The sequence below is a fragment of the Mandrillus leucophaeus genome, unplaced genomic scaffold (genome assembly GCF_000951045.1).
Source record: "Mandrillus leucophaeus isolate KB7577 unplaced genomic scaffold, Mleu.le_1.0 Scaffold3, whole genome shotgun sequence".
NCBI lineage: Eukaryota > Metazoa > Chordata > Mammalia > Primates > Cercopithecidae > Mandrillus > Mandrillus leucophaeus.
The window spans coordinates 14,119,818-14,142,543 of NW_012103142.1; the positions used below are offsets into that span (position 1 = coordinate 14,119,818).

General features: G+C 37.0%; 1 protein-coding gene across 1 annotated transcript; it reads left to right on the forward strand.

The window, feature by feature from the left end:
• The first annotated feature begins 6,887 nt into the window (after positions 1-6,887).
• ENPP4 (ectonucleotide pyrophosphatase/phosphodiesterase 4 (putative)) lies at positions 6,888-21,440 on the forward strand. The gene is made up of 4 exons (XM_011986853.1): positions 6,888-7,141; positions 14,474-15,332; positions 15,987-16,157; positions 18,035-21,440. Exons 2-4 carry the CDS (start codon positions 14,507-14,509, stop codon positions 18,397-18,399), a joined length of 1,362 nt encoding a protein of 453 aa, XP_011842243.1. The 5' UTR covers positions 6,888-7,141; positions 14,474-14,506; the 3' UTR covers positions 18,400-21,440.
• The last annotated feature ends 1,286 nt before the right edge of the window (positions 21,441-22,726 follow it).

The following is a 22,726-nucleotide window of genomic DNA, read 5'->3' on the forward strand; positions in this document are numbered from 1 at the left end:
TATAAAGGGCATGCTTATTCACAGACCAGTTGTGAAAACCAAGTAAGACTCTAATGTAAAAGCATTTTGTAGGCTGCAAAGCACTCAACACATTCAAAGTTCAATTACTATTCTAGACTTCCTTTCCTTCCTTAAGCAGTTAGTGACCTCAGATTGTCCCTGGCCAATCTGAGGCTCTTCTCTACCTAGTGCACAGAGCCCCATGTTTCACGCAATAGCTTCTCCCCTTCGTGCAAGTGTCCCCATGGTGTCCTGTCAGCCGCACTCCACCATGTAACACAGCAGGATACCAGGTTACCACTTACTACCTAATCTGATACTTCCCAAACATGCCTGATCATGAGACACCCAGTGCTTGTGAAAAATAGAAGTCCTCAGACACCACGAAAGATTTACTAGATCCAAATCTTCAAAGGAGGGGCTTGGGGCATTTTTAACAAAAGCCACAGGTGATTCTATAATTCAGCAAGTTTGGGAAACAGTAAACTAATACATGCAAATGTGTTGGTTAACTAATCTATTACTCTGTCTGGACTCAACCCAATTAAAATGTATAGCTCTTTTAATATCTTAAATGGGCTGTACTAATTCTGGAGATTTCAAGGAGGATCCAAGGGAGGGTTTCTGAGTAAAAAGAATTATTTTAATCATACTGTTAGGAAGAATGTTTATTAAATTCTACATACATTTTTGGAGTACCATAGTTTGAGATATAAATATCCTTGGGGGAAAGCTATAGGATGACCAATGATTAGAAACACCAAATAACAATTTTAAAAAACTGAAAGAAATTAAATAAGTCCAGAGGTGAGCCACTTTAGCAAGAATCTTTAAATCTGAGAGGAAATATTATCTTATTTCACTTATTCTAAAATAGATTTTTTTTTTCACATTTTAACATCTCTGAAATCAGAATGTTTCTTAAAGCTGATTAGCAACAATTTTTCTTATACCTTTTAAGGTATATAAAATAATAGGATTTCTTAACAAAGGGTATATCTTGGGTTCAGTGAAATACTGAAACACAAGACAGTGACAATTTTCTCCATCTCTATTGACACATCACAAATGGCCCAGGTCTACGCCCTTGCGTGGGTGCCTCCTGTGCGTCTTTATTTCCACAAGCCTGACTACATTTGAAGCTCCAGTGCCAACTGTGCATCTCACTGGCTGCAGCCTGCCTGGCTCACCCAGGCTGCACGGATGTCTCTCATCTTCTTACAGCTCTTGCTGTCTGTAGCACCTATTTTCTGTTTCTCTTGTTTAGCATTTATGCTGCCGCTTTGTTGACTAAATATAATTTATATTATCTTATCAGGTTATAAACATCTTTGAACTCTGAAACTAAATGGTAAACACCTTGAGCCCAGAAAATTTGCCTCTATCTTTTGCTTTCTCCCAGGGTCTAACACAGGGCTCCTACATGGTAATATTCAATAAATATTGATGATGATGCCATTTAGGTAGGGTGATCACATATTTCATCATCCAGACCAAGACATTTTGAAGGTGAAAAGGGGCACAATGAATATTTATGGGACACAACAGGCATACTCTAGGACTACCCTGGGCACTTCACATATAGACGCCTTTCTCCCTACTACATTGTAAACTTTTTGAGGGTAGAGATAATGTTATCCTCATCCTTATTTCAATAATACAAAAAGTATAGTGCTTTGCACCTCATTAAGTACTAAATGAAATATGATTCTTTCCCTGTCTACAACATAATATGATTTCAACCAACCTTTCCAGCCTCAATCCCAACGATCCCTCAAATATTTTCCAGGAAAATTAAATTATTTTCAAGAACTAATATACTTCTCTTATCTTGGTGCCTTGCCAATGCTATTCCCTCAGCCAGACATTAATAGTCACCCAAAGATGTCTACATCCTACTCCCCAGAATGTACAAGTTACCTTACATGATAAAGGGGACCTAGCAGGCGTGATTAAGTAAGGGTCTTGAGAAGAGGCGACATTATCTTGCATTACCTAGATGGGCCCAATGTGTAATCACGATGTGAATCCTTATCAGGGAAAAAGGAGGCAGGAGAGTCAGAATCAGAGAGGGAGAGATTAGAAGGTGCTTTGCAGATAACAGTATGAGGCCACAGGTCGAGGAATATAGGTGGCCTCTAGAGGCTGGAAAATGCAAGGAAATGAATTCTCTTCAAGATCTCCAGAAGGAATGTAGCCCTGCTGACCCATTCTCAACTTCTGACCTCCAGAACTGCAGGTAAGAAATTTGGGTTGATCAAGTCACTAATTTTGTGGTAGTTAGAGCAGTCATAGGAAACTACTTACACCAGGCTAATCTGCAAGAATTAATCAAACACCAGCTCATCCTGAATCAATTTCCTGACTTCTTGCAGCTGAATTTAACTTCTGCATGGTTTAACCTCTTCTCCTTTTAGGACTCTTTTATAGCATTTACCTCACTTGATGGTATAGTGTAAACACATGGTCCCTCTTCTGAGCCCTTATTTAGACACAAGTAGTAGAAACCTAATTAAAACTGGTTTAAGCAAAAAGATAATTTACTGAGTCATGTAAAGTGAGAAGTTCAAGGATGGAGCTTCAGGGAAACTTGCACCACACGTGCTCAACGTCATCACGTGTCAGACTCCAGCTCTCAGCTGTGCTTTCTTCTGTGTTGCCTTCATTCTCAGGAAGACTTTCCCTTTACAGTGACAATGATGGCCACCAGCAGCTCCAATGATTGCTAAATAGGTAGAGTATCAACAATTGCCAAATAGGTAAGCTTATACTCTACCTATTTAGCAATTGTTGCTGAAATACTGACTCTTTCCCAATTGTTTCAACAAAAGTTTCAGAATTGAGTCTTTATGGCCTGGTCTGAGGCATGTCCCCATCACTGAACTAATTAATGTGGTTAATGGATTAAAATGGGCTCCAAAAGGCCAAGCTTGAGTCAGAGTTAGGGTGACCAACTCACCCCGATTTGCTTGTTGCTTTTCTGATTTTAGGATTAAAAATCCCATGTCCCAGGAACCTCTTGAATTCGGGACAAACCAAGATAGCTGTCACCTTAGGACTCTGCCCTGCAGATGAGCGGAATTACAATCAGCCCCATCTGACTCCCATAGTCAAAGAATGAAGGTGGGTTGGTCTCCTGGAGGAATCGCCAGGAGAAGGAATAAATGCTGGGCAGGCAAAAGCAACAGAGTAATGTCCTCTCCATTCGCTTTCCCAGATTAGAAGCACCTTGAGGGCAGGGAATGAATCTTACTTATTTTTGTATCTTTTGAAAAATTGAGCACATTGCTCTCCACATAGGAAAGCCTCAAAAGAATTCATACTGATTCTTTCACAGCTTTATTAAATATTTGAAAAAATTCCTTCAGAGTGAAGGGTCTAACACAATAGTTCATGGTGGTTAATACAGAATCATTTTTTAAAGGAGCACTTAAAAATATTTTACAATCTTAACTTGATTGAGATTATTCCAATATAATCTTACTGAAAATGGAGTAGGTAAAAAGTTTTCACCAAAGGAACTTTCAAAATCATTAAAATTCAATGATTCATGAGGTCCTTTTCCCCTGTTACATTTAAGATAAAATCCGTATTATTTACTTTAACATCTAATTTATGTTAAAAAGTGAACCTTAAATACTCTCCTTGAAATTCAGTTATTTAGTTTCAGTTGCGTTGTTTAATTAGAACTGAGCAGGAATTGTTTTTCTTTGGGCAGGGTGTGGCTTTTGCTCTGAAACCTTTTTCCTGTAACTTCTAACTTCTGACATACTCCTGCCAGCAATGAGTTATACATCACAATTAGGAATATAGAAGAGAAATAATTGTATAGAGAGCTATGTCTTTAATTTTGAAAACAGGATAAGATTTTATAAATATTTTGTGTTAATGAATAAATATTCAGTCTTAAGTGTAGTTCATGGGAGAAAAAGAAACTGCCTTTGACATGCTGCTTCTAAATCTGACATTGCCCCATAAAGGCAAATACTCTAGTTGTACTTAGTTTCTGTGCATTTTTTTATTGATAAATAATAATTCTAAATACATTTATAGGGCAGATGTGATATTTTGTTACATGCATTGACTGTGAAACAATCAAGTCAGGGTATTTAGGGTATCCATAACCTCAAGTATTTATCATTTCTATGTGATGGGAACTTTCAAGTCCTGTCTTCTAGCTATTTTGAAATATAAAATACATTTAACTACAGTCTCCCTACTCTGCTATCAGACATTAAAATATATTTCTTCTATCTAACTGTATGTTTGCTCAGTCATTTCTCTGTGGGGTATATTCATTTGTAAATAATAAGTTTAGACTATTGCCTCTAGTACATTTCAATCTCTAACATAAAATGGGTTTAAAGGCTCTCAATATTTCCAAACTTTATGTAAAATTCCCTTTGCAAAAGCTGAGCTGAAAGAACATTATAAGTGAATATTATTTTGCCTACCTAAATAAAACAATGCTTATGTCTAAAAATCACATTGTAAATAAGAAATGTATGTTACTATTATGTTTTCTTTTATTATCATTAAATTCCTACAATGAAACTATAGTGAACTTTGTGGCCGACTTCCCAGCACACATTCCACCTCATTTCCATTGAGAAAAAAAGCAAAGTTTGGGCGAGACCTCAGTTTAAGATGTGGACTGCATTAGTCTACAGGTAACCATGTCCTTTGCTGGCTTAGATTGGGATATGTGACACAGTTCTGTCCAAAGTGATTGAAGGAGATGGTTGCTGAAGACTTCTAAGAGACAGAAGAAATCTAGACGTCATTTCTATCACCCAGTGGAAGTGCAAAATGAATTACATGGTTCTTGTTGCTGCTGGTAGTTATATTTCCCACTAAAGGAACCAGAAGGCAACTCTGTTAAAAGCCAAGTGTAAAGCTGCAAAGAACTGAGTACATTATGATATCGTTGAGTTGCTAACTCAACCAGTCCTGAAGTCTGCCTTACCTCTGGACTTCTTGTTCCACAAGATGATAAATATCCTTACTATAACAGGATTTTGGTTGTAGTTGAAATAGTAAATATATAGAGGATAACAAAAGTTTAGGGCCAAAGGTCCTTATGTGTTATTTTGTCCCTCTGTTCCTGACCACTTTATCTTACAGAGCAAGAGCCCCGGCGGCATGAGATGCCCTAATTTAACCCAGCCACACAGGCAGTAGCAGTGGATAAAGAAAATTCTTCTCTCCTGATGCCCATCCAGCTGCTATCTTCACCACACATCTGACCTAGATGGCATACAGTTTTGTCCACCCTTTAAGCACATATGCACCTACTGAATGAACAAACAGGATATGCACAATACCCCCAAATGCCACAAAATTTAAGTTCTGCTAAACTTAAATTTTATGTAATTGGACATTACCTAAATTCTCCCAAAACTTGGCCTTACCCTGACTATTGTTCAAATCGGGGTTTTTTTTTTGGTTATAATGATAATAATCCCTAACACGTGTCAGACACTGTGCTGAATACTTTACTTGCTTTATCTCATTCATTTGATAGTAAGAGGTTGGTATTGTAACAAGATCCATTTTGCAGATAAGGAAATGAAAGCTCAAATAGGTTGAGACACTGGCCCATGATTGCTCTGCTGGTGAGTGACAGAGGGAGTATTCAAACCAGATTCTAGGGTCTTCAGGTTCTAAGGATTCAGCTACATACCCATTACCATCCCCTCCAGCTCTGAAAGCCCACGGATCTAAGATGCCCATATTCACCAATGCACAGGCCAACCTGAGACTTAAAACTGGAATTAATTTATCTAGGCACAAACTAATAATCTAACGGAATACATCTATTGCCAGATCATCTCCATGGCTGCTTCCAGATTGTTGTTAACAGCTATATTGTGAAGCTCAGACCAAGGGGACCAACTTCAGAATTTGTTATCTAAGGTCCACTACTGCAGTTTACTAATCCAGGTACTGGATTTACAGCTATTAAATGCTTAACACTTGAGGATATTACATGTCATTAATATTCTTAATTTATTTGCACTTTTTATTTGAGCTGGAGGTACAGTAGTGAACAAGAAAGAAAATACCTCCCGAAGCCTGCATTTTAACACGGGGGACAGTGAACCTGATGCACCTTTAAATGTTCCATTAAATTCAATAATGATTTAGTAAGTACTTCTACACCAAGTTCTGTTTGGCACTACAGATTAAAAAGAGAAAAAAAGATGCTATCCTCTCATTGCCAAGTGTGCCTGGACAACCCAACTATTAGCGAATAATTCTACTTCTGTTTGGTAATTGCTTTTTATGTTGGAAAGTTTAGTTACATTATTCTATTGAATAATCTTTTCATTAAAAGCAGGAGCACAATCCCACATACGCGTCTGTCAAAGCACCCAGTTCTCAGCTGTAACTCATTACTGGTTCCCTGCCGCAGGGACTGTGCTGCTTTTAACCTTACTTCTAAACTATTACCCAACTTCCCCTGTAAAGGTGCTCGCTTATCCAGTAAGACGAACAGACTTCTATGGTAGATCCACGTTTCATTTATCCCAACTCTCTGGATCTGGCTGAAGCCTCTCTAGACTTGTGCCGGACCTTGGTGCAGCCAATGTTGCTTTCTCCGCGGTCACCTAAGCTGCCAGGTGCACATTAACTAAGTGGCAGAAGGTCATCGGCTTGGGAATTGCCAGAGCCCTTTCCCGGACTCGCTGGTTTTCAAGTTCCCTGAAGGGCATCCAGATCTAGGATAAGAAAAGGGCGTGGTGGGAGAGTGGAATGAACCTCTCTACTCTTAGGTCCAATTCGACCCCTCCAAGAACCTGTCTAACCAATCGGAAAGAAAGTTACATTCAACTCTGGCTCTAGCATCCAATCCAAGGACGTGTCTCAGACTCTGCTGCCCTGTCCCAGCCAGTCCCGAGCTGGTGCCGTAGACGCTCGCCTGGCAGCTGCGCACATTCGGAGCGCCCCGAGCGGCGCAGATAGGGAGGTTGGGGCTGTGCCCCGAGGCGCGGCGCCCGCCACTGCGCAGGCGCCTCAGGAAGAGCTCGGCCTCGCCCCTCTTCCTTCAGGTCCCCCTTCCCCGCAACTTCCCACGAGTGCCAGGTGCCGCGAGCGCCGAGTTCCGCGCGTTGGAAAAAAGCGGCGGCGGCGGCGGCTGGTGAGTACGCGCCTCGCGCGCTCGGCGTTCTGTGGGGCAGTGTCACCCCCCTCCCCAGTCCACGAGGGGCTTTGAAAATAGAGATGGTGAGACGATACCCTCTGACCCATTCTCCCTCACTACACGCACGTCCCCTGGGGCGCGGCGGGGACGTCCACGAAGGGACTGAAAGAGCCAGGGAGGTGGCGGGCCGAGGCGGAGGCCAGTAAGGGAAGAGGAAAGAAAATTTAGCAGGTGGTTGTGGAACTGGGGAAGGAAACCTGTGGTGTTAAGTGTGAAGGGAGGGAAGTCAGCTGAACGGTAGTGGAGGAACCTAAGGTGGGTCTGGGGTGAAAATGAGGGGAGCTGGGGAGGGGTCGCCAGGCTTTTGGTTTTAAAGGAGAACCACCCATGGCATCGACATCCGTCTGTCTGGGGAATATTAGATTAGAGTTTATGTTAATTATAGATATATTTAAGAACTAATTTCCTAGAAAACAAGCCAACCAAACAATAAAAGGTACATTTAAGTTCCTTTTTAAAGGGCTGGATTAAAAGCACGTAAGGACTTAAAAACAATGCTTCCTTTTCTTGTCACAACCACCCTATGAGATCATAGCATTCCCATTTTACAGATGACGAAAGTCAGGCTCAGAGAAGTGAAGGGACGCGTCCAACGAAGATTGTACAACTAGTGACAGGCGGATTCAGCTTTACACCAGATCTGATTCCAGAAGGGCTTTGCTTAATCAGGCAATCTGGTGGACCCAAGTCTGAAGGGAAGATTTGCCAACTACTGTGAAATATCAGCTGCTGGTTTCAGTATTATGATCTTTTATTTCTTCTTCCCCCCCCACCCCCGAGATTGTTTCAAGCTATTTTAAGGAAATTAAGAAGCCTGCAGCACTTGTGCACCTTCCCCCCCACCTCCACTTAGATTAGTTACAGGATATAATTTGGAATAAATTCTGATGAAACGACAAGGTGTAATGGAGGGAGGTATTTTACTAGGTAGAAAGTAAGATAAGTGTGTTTTGAAGATGCTAGAAAATTTTGTGTATGCTAGAAATTTCTGTGTGTTTTACAGAATTGGAGAATAATTTAGAATCCTACGATTTTTAAGACCAAGGAATTTTTTTAGGGAGTGTATGTTTTTCCTTAGACTATAAGAAAGCAACTGATAATAATCTAAAAGTAACGGCCTTATTTATAGACATAGAATAAAGTTTTTAAAGGTGTATGAGAGTTTCATTGTATTACAGAGCAGATGGCATGCTAATGGTGGCAAATATCTTTCACCATATCCTGTAACGGTTTATCCTCTCTTGGCTTCACATGGGCTAAGAATGCCCCAGTGAGAGTTGACTGCATTCCATCCATGCAAGAAGGTCTTCCCAGAGAAGTTAGAAGGTAGTTTGTTCCCTGAATTGAAGACTAACTCATACTTCCAGTTGTTTTGGGGATATTTGGTTGCAGTCCAGAGAGGTCTGCTTTTTTTCTTCTCTTTGACATCTTTTGGGTGTGAAAAATTACAGAATTTCTCACAATATTTTGTAATATAACAGTTTCATTCCCTGCAAACTTTATTTTCATTCCTTGGAAACTGCTTGAGAACTTCTCATTGTTGGTTTGTCTGTAGCTTAACACTCCCTGTTAGAATGAGACAGAATGTGGTAGACATGGATCCAGCACTGCTAATAAAAGAAGAGTTCTGTTAATAGTTTGGAGATTATTACCAGATTTGTTAACTTGCTATTACTGGATTTGTAAACTTATTGAGGACATGAAATTAGTAAGAACGCAGTAAAGCAACTGATTGCTTTCTGAGCCCAGCCAATCACTGGACTTTAGCTTCATCATATACAAAGTCATATGAAAGGTCATCATATGCGAGGAGATGAGACTAAATTTTTCCTAGTGTATTTTATAGTTTCACAATAATATTCTGCCTGTCATAGTATAGACTTGGTTCCCCCCGCCCCCCCAACAGCTTTGTAACTAGAATGATAAAGGGAAACTAATTTTGAGGGCCTGTTCTGTAACCTTTACACATCCCCATTTTACACACAAGGAAACAGAAGCCAGGAAAAGTTGGATCTACCCAAGATCACCCATCTACTAGTTGTGAGCTCAGGTTCTGGGACCCTTCTGACTTCAGTCTATAGTCTTTGCACTTTGTCTGTAATCCTAATCCCGAGGACAAGGACTGCGACGCTTGGATGCCAGCAGTGTGCTGAGGGATTACTGAGCCACAGGATTAACAGCATGTGTTCCTGGAGCATCCTTTTAACTCAAGATTTGAGGAAGAAGCATTTTGATTAGTATTTCGCAGGGGAGGATGGACACAGGGTTTTGGTCTGTTTTGCACATGGGAAGTGGTATAAAGCTTTCACATTAAAACACTCAAGTCTGTATTATGGAGTATAAAATTCACTTTTTTTGAGGTAAAATGAGATTAAAGAATGTTTCCTGTTCTGTGGCGGTACATTTAAGATAACAATTTCACTTCCCTCTGCTCTTTTTAAAAAAATAACCTTTTTATTGAGATATAAATCACACACCATTCAGTTCACTCATTTAAAGAGTACAGCTTTATGGAATTGTGCAACTGTCATCACAATCAATTTGAAAACATTTTCATAACCCCCAAAATAAACGTTATACCTACTGGCATTTACTACCCATTTCTCCCCCAACCCCTAGCCCTAGATAGTTACTATAGTTACTTTTAGTCTCTGTAGATTTGCCGATTCTAGACATTTTATCTAAATGGAATCATACAATAAGTGATTTTTTGTGACTGCGTTCTTACATTTAGCATATTTATCCAGGTTGTAAAATGTGTCAGCACTTCCTTCCTTTTTTTGTCAAATAATATTTTATTATATGGATATATCACATTTTATTTATCCATTCATAAGTTAGTGCACATTGAGATGTTTCTACTTCTTGAGTCTTACAAATAATGCTGCTGTGAACATTTGTGTACAAGTTTTTGCGTGGACATATGTTTTCATTTCTCTTGGGCACATGCCTAATAGTAGAATTGCTGGGTTATATGGTAGTCCTATATTTAACCCTTTGAAGACTGCCAGAATATTTTCCAAAGTGGCTGTACCATTTTACATTTCCTGTAGCAGTTTATAACAGTTTCATTTTCTCTATCAACACTTGTTATCTCTTTTATTTACTCATCCTTCTGGGTGTGAAGTGGTATCTTATTGTGGGTTTGATTGCATTTCTCTGATGACTAATGCTGTTGAGCATCTTTTCATGTGCTAATTTGTCATCTGTGTCTTTGGAGAAATATCTTTTTCAGATCATGCTCATTTTTTAATTGGATTATCCGACTTTTTATTATTGAGTTGTAGCAGTTCTTTGTATAGTCTAGATACAAATCTCTTCAGATATATGATTTGCAAATATTTTCTTCCATTCTCTGTGTTGCCTTTTCACTTTCTTGATGGTATCGTTTAAAGCACGAGACTTTTTAATTTTGAAGTCCAGTTCATTTCTATTTTGGTCACTTGTGCTCTTGGTGTGGTATCTAAGAACACAGGGTTACAAAAAGTTACTCCTACATTTACTCCTACATTTTCTTTTAAGAACTTTACAGTTTTAGCTCTTAACCAAGATCTGTGATCTACTTTGAATGAATTTTTGTGTATGGTATGAGGCAGGGCTCCAATTTGTTCTTTTGCATGTGGATATCCAGTTGTCCCTGTACCATTTATTGAATTGTCTTGGCACCCCTCTGCTCTTAGAGGTAAATCTACTGGAAAATTTTTAGACATACTACAATATTCCACTTTTAGTAATTTCTCTTAGCGTTAAAAATAATACATTATGGTGTGTGAATCTCAAACACACTGTTACAAATATGTACTCATAAATTTATGAGTATTTTTCCCCGTGAGAAGATACTGTGCCACCTATTTGCTAATTGAAGTCTATTCTGTTATTTGGTGTTGTAGAACAAAATTGATTAAAGTATAAAGCCTGTCTTTTTCCAGATGACAGCCTGATTTATTATTTTTGTTATTTATGCTCCTGCTTTGATTATTATATATTTGAAAAGTATAAGTTCTTTGTTCCCTAATACATGGCACATACATATACTTTTGTGTTATGGAATTAGTGATAGTAGATATTTGTTGAATGATTTTTTACAAAATGACCCAGGTGTCTGCTGAGCCAGCCTTCATATGTAGGAACTAATTTTAGGATATTCTGGAAATGCAAACTAATACTGAAGAGCTATTATAGACCACCAAGATGAATGATGATTATACTTTACATGTTGTAATACATTTCAGAAAGATCGTGACAATGAAATATGGTGAATGGAAATTCAAGTTGACAGTTATTTCTGTATTTATTTCACAGTAATTTGCATGCAAGTTGGGCCTGGATATTGGAGGGACTTGAATGTGAGACTCAGGCATTTGGGCTTTTTGTATAGGCAGGGGGATCTTTTGAATATATTTTTAATTAAGGGAACATGAACAGAGCTGTGCCCAGGGAAACTGAGTTGGCAGCAGATGTGAGGTGAGAAAGTGGAAGGTGGTTGAGGTAGAAAGGTGAATTAAGAGACAAAAGTGCTCTGGACAAGAGGTATTGAGGTCTAAAGAAATATAGCAGTAGTAGAGATGGATGAGTGGGTAGCTGTTAAAAATGTTTGTTTCACACGCAGGTTTCTGGCCTCTACTGTGGGCTGACTGAATCAGAATCTCCTAGTTATAGTGACTTGACAGCTGTACTTTTAACAAACTTCCTTCAGTGATTCTTATGTCTGATGTGCTGTATTAGATGATGTGAAGATAGAATTGACTAGACTGGCAACTGATCAGGGGGATCTCTTTGTGATTGAGAGAATGGTGAAGCTGTTTTAAAGGATTGGGAACTAAGGAAGGGGGAAAAGATGTGGAGGTATAGAGAATGCATTCCATCTAACACATATCAGATTGGATTTGGCAGCAGAACAGCTGTGCGATGGGATAGGACTGGTTGGGAATATAAAATAGTTACACAGGGAAAGAGCCAGAGAAGTAAATAGTGTTTTTCAAAAAGTAAATTTATGAGTATGTTTTCCCTGTGAGAAGATACTGTGCCACCTATTTGCTGATTTAAAAGTCTCTGTTGTTGGAAAGAAATATTTGGATATGGGGAATGATACTCAGAGAAACCAGGGAATCTACTCAATCCAAGCTTTCATGGAGACCTGCATGCCCTTGACACAACTTCTAAAATTGTAGCAACCCACATGATATTGTCATCTGATTGAACCCAGTTAAAACTATCTGAGGGAGGAGTTAAGTCATACATAAACACTGTGTTGGGGGCATAAAATATTGAATGAAAGGGGAAGTACCATTGTCTAGTTTCTTGATAGCTGAAATTGCTGAGATATGACTAGGGCTGTGTCTGTGGAAATACCCATATGCCTCCTCTACCCCTTATTAGGTTTGTTACTCTGTCCTTTGGAGAGGTGGTTTTGTTACTCTGCATTATTTTTGGTTATTGGGGAGCACCAGGAACAAATGTTCCATGCACCATATTCAGAAGGCAACCTGTCGCAGATTAAAATAGTAGAGATTTTCTAGACCCAAGATCCTCATAAATCAGATTCTGTGCCTTTGGTCTTTCTAATTTTAAGTCAGTTTTTAAGAGGATCACAGCCTCTGTCAGTAAGTATGTGACCACAAGTACACAGATCCTCCAGGTGGCATGTTTGAAAGAAAGAGAGAAAGTATTTCCAGTCTACTTGAGAGAATACACAATACATGACTCCTGAACTTCATAATCATATTAGTTAACTTGCTGCTCTTCATACCTGGGACCTCAACATGCATACCCATTACCATGTTCAGGGTCTTCTTAATCTGAAATAATGCATTCACTTGTTGGCATTATAACTGCAATCCCAGATCTTTGTAACTTTCACTAAAAGTCACTCTTAACTAATCTTAATTAGTTCTTTGACTTCACCAGAACCTCTAGTTGAAAAACTTCTCTACTTGTCACATCTGTCAGTTTCAGCTTAGATGCTGCAGCCCAAATTTCAGCTGCTAAAGTTAGCATCTTCAACTTCCTTTGTCTTCCTTCAGTGTCTGGCAGAATCTCAAATCCAGGGAGGATCAGCTGCCTGTTTTGTTCATGCCTGTGCCAGGTTTACTGAGTTGCTAGAGAAAACCAGTCAACCATGTCACTATGAAAATTCATGACAGCTGTCAACATTGACTCCAGTTCTGCTGTCTCCTCACACTTTCTCCCATCCTCCACATTAACTATTTCAGACATTTTTTCTGTTCCTCAGACCTCTGAACCTTTTACCAGTCTACTGCCTCTCAATAATTGACCCTACCTCTGGCAACTCTCTTCACCTCCAGTCCTCAAACCTGTCCGCTCCCCTACCTTTGCTCCTTCTCTCCTGTTACAATTGAAGAGGCATCCCGTCCATCTAAAATGAATCATTCTGCCTAAATCACATGTCTTATTTTCTTAGAGGCCAAAGAAGATAGAGACTGAAGGCAGGGAGATTTATTAGGGAAAAGCTGTTTTTGTCATCAGTGAATTGATTTAAAAAAAAAGAACAAAGAATCAGAGATAGCTTTAAGCCTAGGGAAACTATTAGTGAAAATAGTTGTTGATTGCAAAAAGGAAGTTTAAGAGGGACGTGGTAGTAAAATTCATTTCAATAGCTATTGGATTTCTTCATAAGTTACTGGAGCATCCATGTCCCTGTAGGCTTTGTATGTTTGTTAATCAACTTCATGTGACTATTGGGGCATGTACAGACTGATGGGGGGCTTTTTTTCAATAGCATTTATTTCTTATCCCCCCTTTTTTATAGCAATATTTTCCACAAGAACTGGCAATAAGCCAATATGGTAGAATTTCCACCAATTATTTCTGTGGGTTAAAGAAACTATAAAGTACAATTTATTAAACTGGAAAAATCATCATCTCTGGAGCCTCTGAAAGCTTGGCATTAACTTTACATTATATAAAAGAATCATTTTAGTGTCTGCATCCATTTTTATTAAGCCTTTAGAAGAATTTCTAATGCAGCTAATGCGCATGACAGCCTAGGAGGAGTATTGATGTGGAGTATAAAAATGGTCCATATAAAGGATAGAGTAGGGCATATATATAAATAGGAAACTGGACAAGTAAAGACAATTTTTATTTTTTCCAAGTTTAGCTTTATTTTTAAATAAATGGCATTATTTAAGTTAATATAGGTAAAGCTGGCATATAAATATTGGTTCTCTCCTCCTGTGGGCTAAAATTCTAAAACTTAACCCAAATGAAATAGCATTGCTACTTATGAATTGTGTTTTTACATTTTAGGAACCCTGATTGCTGTTGTTCAACGTGTTCATTATGAAGTTATTAGTAATACTTTTGTTTTCTGGACTTATTACTGGTTGTAGAAGTGACTCTTCCTCTAGTTTGCCACCTAAGTTACTACTAGTATCCTTTGATGGATTCAGAGCTGATTATCTGAAGAACTATGAATTTCCTCATCTCCAGAATTTTATCAAAGAAGGTGTCTTGGTAGAGCATGTTAAAAATGTTTTTATCACAAAAACATTTCCAAACCACTACAGTATTGTGACAGGCTTGTATGAAGAAAGCCATGGCATTGTGGCTAATTCCATGTATGATGCAGTCACAAAGAAACATTTTTCTGACTCGAATGACAAGGATCCTTTTTGGTGGAATGAGGCAGTACCTATTTGGGTGACCAATCAGCTTCAGGAAAACAGATCAAGTGCTGCTGCTATGTGGCCTGGTACTGATGTACCCATTCACAATACCACCTCTTCCTATTTTATGAATTACAACTCCTCAGTGTCATTTGAGGAAAGACTAAATAATATTACTATGTGGCTAAACAATTCAAACCCACCAGTCACCTTTGCAACACTCTATTGGGAAGAACCAGATGCAAGTGGCCACAAGTATGGACCTGAAGATAAAGAAAACATGAGCAGAGTGTTGAAAAAAATAGATGATCTTATCGGTGACTTAGTCCAAAAACTCAAGATGTTAGGGCTGTGGGAAAATCTTAATGTGATCATTACAAGTGATCATGGGATGACCCAGTGTTCTCAGGATAGACTGATAAACTTGGATGGCTGCATCGATCATTCATACTACACTCTTATAGATTTGAGCCCAGTTGCTGCAATACTTCCCAAAATAAGTAAGTAAACATTCAGCTGAGGGATACTATTATTTGAATGGGGCAATTGATTGAGGGGGGGTGGGTTGTATAAAAGAATGAAGCTCTGGCTTTTTGTAGTTTAGAACCATATACTCAGAGTGAGATTATATGTGTTTTTCCTCTTATTTACAAGTTTAGAGCAGTTGACTTACGGTTTAGTTATATGGGTTATGGTTTAGTTTCAAAGTGAATATTTCTTTGCTTTTGATATATCTAATTATTTGCACTAATGGAAAAAGGAAATTTTTATCCTTCAACATCTTAGATTTTAGTGTGTGATGTTTAGTGGTGACAGTGTGAGGTACCTTTCTTCTACTGATCACAGAATTAGTAGTTAGTAGTAACATGTAATTAGTTTATGTTTACTTAGGAAGATACACCTGAAAAATGTCCCCTTTCTATAAAAGTCCACCACGGTAATCCACAAAATGAAACAGATTTGTTAATGTTTGAGAAAGGTGTGTGTTTGTGTGTATCAGTCCCCAACACTGTCACATTATTATTGCTCTGTTTTTTTAAGAAGTGATTTAATAGATGATATTATCTATAATTCACTTCCAGTTATTCTAGTTAGACATATTTTTTCCTTACCAATTATAACTTGTTTCCTTTGCTGTTTCCTTTTTTTCTCAGATAGAACAGAGGTTTACAACAAACTGAAAAACTGTAACTCTCATATGAATGTTTATCTCAAAGAAGACATTCCTAACAGATTTTATTACCAACATAATGATCGGATTCAGCCCATTATTTTGGTTGCAAATGAAGGCTGGACAATTGTGCTAAATAAATCATCACAAAAATGTAAGTATTTAGTTGAGATATTTCTGTTGTATAGTAGGAACAAATCATGTCTTGTGATACTGTTGTGTTAAGAGGGTACTTCAATTTAAAGAAGTTCACACAGAAGAATTAGTTCAATTTTCAACCAGATAATTCCCAGGTCTTCATTTCATAGAATTTACAGTAATCACAATTTCACCTTTAAATTAGAAAGTAGATTTAAGAGTGAAGGCATAGTCTTACTTTCTTTCCAAAACTGCAATTACTGTCAGTAATTTTCAAGATTCATTCTCTTGATTTATACAAAATAAAAGAGAGAAGTAAAGAAACAGTAAAAGGGGAGAGATTAGCTAATCCTTGTTCTTGTGTGTGTTAAAAAAAAATTTGTCTGAGTAACCCTAAGTCTTCCCCAGTGACAAAATCATTTACCTGAATGCTACAGCTATTTAGAACACTGGGCAAGAACCAGAAAGTAACCAGACAAAAAAATCCACCAAGTGAACAAAACAGATACATCAAAATCTCTCCTTAAAAATGTATAGGAGAGAAAATGTATAGGGGAGAGTTACAGTTCTTGCCTCAAACTGAAGCTTATTTATCCATATTTCATATTCAATTCAAATACTTTTTTTAAAATCTAATTTTGTGGCCTATAGTAAGGGTCAGCAAACTTTTTTAGTAAAGGGCCAGGTAGAAAATACTTTAGGCTTTGTGGGCCAGCTGGTCTCTGTCTCAGCTACTCAACTCTGCCTTTATTGTGTGAAAGCAGCCATAGACAACCTGTAAACAAATTGAAGTGGTGGGTTTTAGTGAAACTCTGTTTACAAAAAGGATGGAGGGCTGACCTTCGCTATGGGCTGTAGTTTGCAGTTCTCTGATATATAGCAATTTAAAAGTATCAGGCAAGCATAGGACAGACTCAGGGTCAATGAAGTTTGTATATTATTTACATCAATGTTATATGTTGCATATTCGTTATTGAAAACTGCAAGTATAGAAAAGCATAGGAAAGAGAACAAAAACTATCCATAATCCCTCAGTACAGATTTATAGGCAAATGTTAATTGTGGGTATTTCCCCCCATCTAATCTTTTTTCTTATATATATGTGTGTGTGTGTGTGTGTGTGTGTATGTTTTAATATTGAAATCTTTCTGTATATTCTGCTTTTTGTCATATTTTTTATTTTTATGATGAAATATTTCAAACCTACCACCAAAGAATAATATAACAAATATCAATATACTTATCACTCAGTCACCCGTATGTAATATGAAAGTGGGAGCTCATTAAATACAGCTGGTGTACATTAAATGGCAACATTTGTTAAAGCTAAAAATTGGAAATTTATTATTGGAGTTGTATTAGGGACTATCATATGCTTTTCTTTAAGTCTAACTTTTACTGGGATGGAGTCACCAGGTTAGACAACACATTCAATGCAAGATCCTTCCTCTAACAATTGAGATAGGTTAGGCTGCAGATTTTCTTTTTCTCCATTTTCTGGCATTACTCACTTCCGCTCTTCCCGGTCACACAGAACCCTCAGCCTGACCACTGTCTTTATAACTAGTACTGTTTGCAGCGAGCTTTTGCAAACAGTGCTGAGATTGCCAGGTGAAGTAAGTGGTACTAGGGCTGAAAGATAAGTACGTCAGGTTGAGAAGTGGTGGTAAAGTCTGAGGGTATGACCAATTGGGAAAAGGGGCATGTGTGTGTGTTTGTGTGTGTGTATTTGAGAAAGAGAGAGGGAAATAGGGAACATAGCTGAGTTGAAGAAATAGAAATTTTTATTTCTGGTCCCTTTCTGAAAGAATTGAATGTGTATATACTAGAAACAAGTTATTTTTTCCTAAAAAGTCTGATCTTATTTACTGATGTTGTTTTGTTCTTTTTCAGTAGGTGACCATGGTTATGATAATTCTTTGCCTAGTATGCATCCATTTCTAGCTGCCCACGGACCTGCATTTCACAAAGGCTACAAGCATAGCACAATTAACATTGTGGATATTTATCCAATGATGTGCCACATCCTGGGATTAAAACCGCATCCCAATAATGGGACTTTTGGTCATACTAAGTGCTTGTTAGTTGACCAGTGGTGCATTAATCTGCCGGAAGCCATCGCGATTGTTGTCGGTTCACTCTTGGTGTTAACCACGCTAACATGCCTCATAATAATCATGCAGAATAGACTTTCTGTACCTCGTCCATTTTCTCGACTTCAGCTACAAGAAGATGATGATGATCCTTTAATTGGGTGACAAGTGTTAGGGCTTATACAAAGTGTCTTTGATTAATCACAAAACTAAGAATACATCCAAAGAATAGTGTTGTAACTATGAAAAAGAATACTTTGAAAGACAAAGAACTTAGACTAAGCATGTTAAAATCATTCTTTTGTTTTCCTTGTATTTTGTTTTGGTTTATTTGCTAATAAGATAACCCTGACCATAGTAACATTGTTAGTAAATCATTAGGTCACATTTTCTGGTAGGAAATCATTAGGTAACATCAACCCTAACTAGAAATACTAAAAATGGCTTGAGAAAAATACTTCCTCTGCTTTTATTTTGCAATGAAGATGTGATACATCTTTAAATGAAAATATATCAAAATTTAGTAGGCATGTTTTTCTAATAAATTTATATATTTGTAAAGAAAACAATAGAAATATTTATGCAATTTGTGAATTTTGTATATTAGGGAGGAAAAGTTTCCTATATTTTTATATTTACCTTTAAGTAGTTTGTATTTCAAGTACCCTCTTGAGGTAGGAAATGCTCTGTGTTGGTTAATAAAGTTGGAGCAGACAGAAAAGATACAGCAAATGAAGAAATATTTTAAGGAAACCTATTTAAAAAAAACAACTGAGACCATTTGATAAAAGCCTGAGTTGTCACCATTACATCTTAAGCTGTTAGTCTTAAAGGTTATATCTTTTGAAGATTGTTGTTAATAAGAAATTCAGAAGAAAAGAGAGACAAGTGCTTTTCTCTCTATCTATGCTTAATGCCTTTATGTAAATTACTTAGTTGTTTGTGCGTGCCTGTGCAAGTGTGTTTGTGTGTAGTTGTGTGGACATTATGTGACTTACTATAGAAGGAGGTCAGAGATGGACTGTGGCCAGGCTTCCACATTCCTGAAACACACAGATCTCAGGAAAGGTTATTTTTGCACTTCATATTTGTTTACTTTCCCCTAACTCACAAGTTAAAATCATAACTTAATTTCATTAACTTTTATCTTTTAACTCTCTCATGTTTGTTGTAACCTGAGGTATCCAAATGCTGCAGAAAAATTTATGACCCAAATACAAATCTCAATTTGACTGGGACAGAATGAGGAATAGAGATTTTTATATTTATCTTTGGGACTATACCTTACGTTTTAGGCTATAGAATAGTTAAGAAATTTTAAACAGAATTTAGTATCTTTTGGTCTTTCACACCATTCATATGTTAAGTGGCAGAATAGCCTTAGTGCTACCTCCACTTTTTTCTCCAGTCTTTGCATCACAGAAATAATCCCTCTGTTTAACGTTTGTTCAGAGCCAAGGGTTTATTGTGAAGAACTGTCATCCTGCTTTTGCTAGCTGGTACCTTCTAGTAATCAAAATTAATATGAAGAAACTAGGTTGTGACAGACTAGATTATATTTAAGAGGGGAAGAATTGGGCTCAAGAACCATTCATCAGTACATGAGATAAGCAGTTAATAGTATGATCTGTAAAGTTTTGACAATATAAAATAAACTTGGTAACTGTTTTACAAATATAAGAGTGTAATAAATATGCAGCCCAGTTAAATGTTGATTATCTATGATGGTAAAGAAGAACAGTGGTGCCAGTCATCAAACATACAATGCATCCTATTGAGTCACTGCTAATTTCTTGAGCCCGGTATTTGCTGCTTGTTGTATTTGGGGTTGTTGAGAGGCATTTTCAAACCCTATATAAATAATCCATGCTGTTGGTCATAAATTGACTGTATTAAGAACAGTAAAATAAATGAAATAAAAACCAATAGTACTAATTTTGCTTTAAAAAATTTCCAATTTTTTTCACATAAAACAGTAATCCTAAAGGTTAATATTAATAGTTGATCTAAACAGAATAATAGAAAAGTTCTACTTTAATTTCCGTTAAAAAGCAAATAGCATTGACACATTTAAAGCTTTTCATTTAAAGAAGTAGATGTTTTTGAAGTATCTAAAATAGTAGCAGAATATTTTATACTTGGTCCTTGCAATGGTGTGAGTTTTAATGATTGCATTAGCGTGACTGGTGGTTATCAGTTTCAGAAATCTATACTTGGCATCCAACTCATGAGTGGATTTTATATAGGATGGAATAGGAAGGGATGTTCTGTCAGTATCTTAACCCTTTCAACAAGATATTTACATGTTTGTCTTTCCTTACATTCTCAGAATATTGACTTGTAATTTAAGCAAAAATTTAAAAAGTATATGTTGATGGAACAAGAAGAATAGTATTTATTTAATAAAACATATATTCAACTATGTGTTGATTCATTTGTATCTTTAAAAAAATTATCACTGTTAAAGCCATTGACTCCTTTAGTACACTGAGAAAATCTTACAGTAAAACTAGCCTTTTACATTAAGGTTTTGGTGTATATTTTGTTAAATAACTAATATACTGCTCTATTTTCTGGGTGGTAGAAAGTATTTGGCTCCAGGAAACAATACCCCAAGGTAATGGGAAAGGTTTTGATTAAGTGTTTTTAATTCAGTCAGTGAATTCAGAATAGGTATATTCATGTATAACATAGGACAGTTCTGCTGCTGTTATTTATATGCAGTTCTTTTGGTAAATAGCAATAGAAAAAAACTTTCAATGTTTGTCTATAGGTTTTGTATTATTATTCCATTAGGTTTGGCTTAAGAATTTATAGAATTCTTGGAACATTAAAGGATTAAAATGTTTTTACATTGTTCTTGGGTGTCTCCTCCTTGTGCCCGTATCTGATAAGCTTTATGGATGATTGCATTTAATTCCTTTTATTTGGAGGGTTTTACTTCCTTGTTAACACGTCAAGTTATAAATGAAGGACAAGGAGGAGATGGAAAATGTGTATTTATTGTCAATTCTTAAAATAGTGTGTAAATAAAATAACATGAGTGTGCTTTAAAGAAATGTGTTATGTAGTGCCTTAATTTAAGTTAAAATATTTTTGACTTACTTGAATTCAGAATTAATGACTTTGTTCATGATTTTAAAAATTTGTGTGAATAAAATCTACTAAAACATTCTGACTGTAATTATTAAATATAAAGTTCAGTGCCACTGGTGATTTTTACATTTGTTACCTTCTTGCAAAATATACTTACTGTGCTAGATGTTGACATGACTTAGTAATATAGAAGCCCAAATAGATATTTATTAGGATTTTTTAATCTCTAACAAAAATTTCAAAACAGTGTATAAATATACAATCCAGCACAAGGACATCATTGGAAAGAAAGCCAAGATAAGTTTTACAGAGCCTCCAGAGCTGTAATTTATTGGCTTACGGTAGAAGAGAAGAGATTTGAAAAAAACCGATTATAAAATAGCGGGGATGATGGGGGAAGCAGTCTAATATTTAAACTTTGTTTTGTACATAGCCATAGGTATTTAATGACTTGTCCAATTGCATATGGATTCAAGAAAGTTCCCTCTATTAGAGCAGTGATTAATTCAATTCATTTCCTATTTTTGTATTAAGAGAACACTGCTAAGAATTATAGGAAAAGAAAAGAATAAATGGCACTTTTTTTACTCTGAAAGAGAATTATTTGAAAAGTGGTAAAATGTTACTTATACCAACAAATTACCTATGTGTACTCATGGGTTAACTCTTGCTGCTGAGAGCCTTGTATCCAGAATCATTTTCCAGACCCTGTGCTTCCTGAGGTTCAGATGCTAACTTTGCCTCTTTCCCCAACTCCCAGCCTCCTTAGTGCCTATGTTTGGTTATTATTACATCCTTCTCCATCCACTCCAGTAGTGTACTCCCACACACATTCACAACCATTGCTTGAAAGAATATGTGAGAATCTAAATGATCCAATTGGGCTTTGGAGTCCTGTAATAGACATGCTGATCACAACATATATGTGTATGTGTGTATGTAAGTATATGTGTAAGTGTATATGCGTGTGTGTATATACTATATATATAGGCACACGTGTGTATATATAGTTCTGTATTCTAATGTATAAGTATGTGTATATGTTGAAATGACTAGATCCTCTGACTCCTGTCCCATGGTCAAAATTACCTGGGAGGTAAAAGCAGAGTCTATATCCAAAGAGTAAGCCAAACTGCTGTGCAGGCTTTCTGTGTGTCCACAAGTCTTTTTTTATTCCTTTGGCCTCTGAAATGTCATTTCCACTGTCAATACACAACCTAGTGAGCTCTTCTACTGACAGCTCCATGATGATGATTTATAGACATGTGTCTCCAGTCTAGACTTTCCTTTTGTGTTAAAGATACAATTTGCTGTTAATTTAATCAGCATTACATTCATATCAACCATGCTCTATCTCACTTTCGTAGGTGGGGTGGTGGAAAGGAGCAATAGAAAT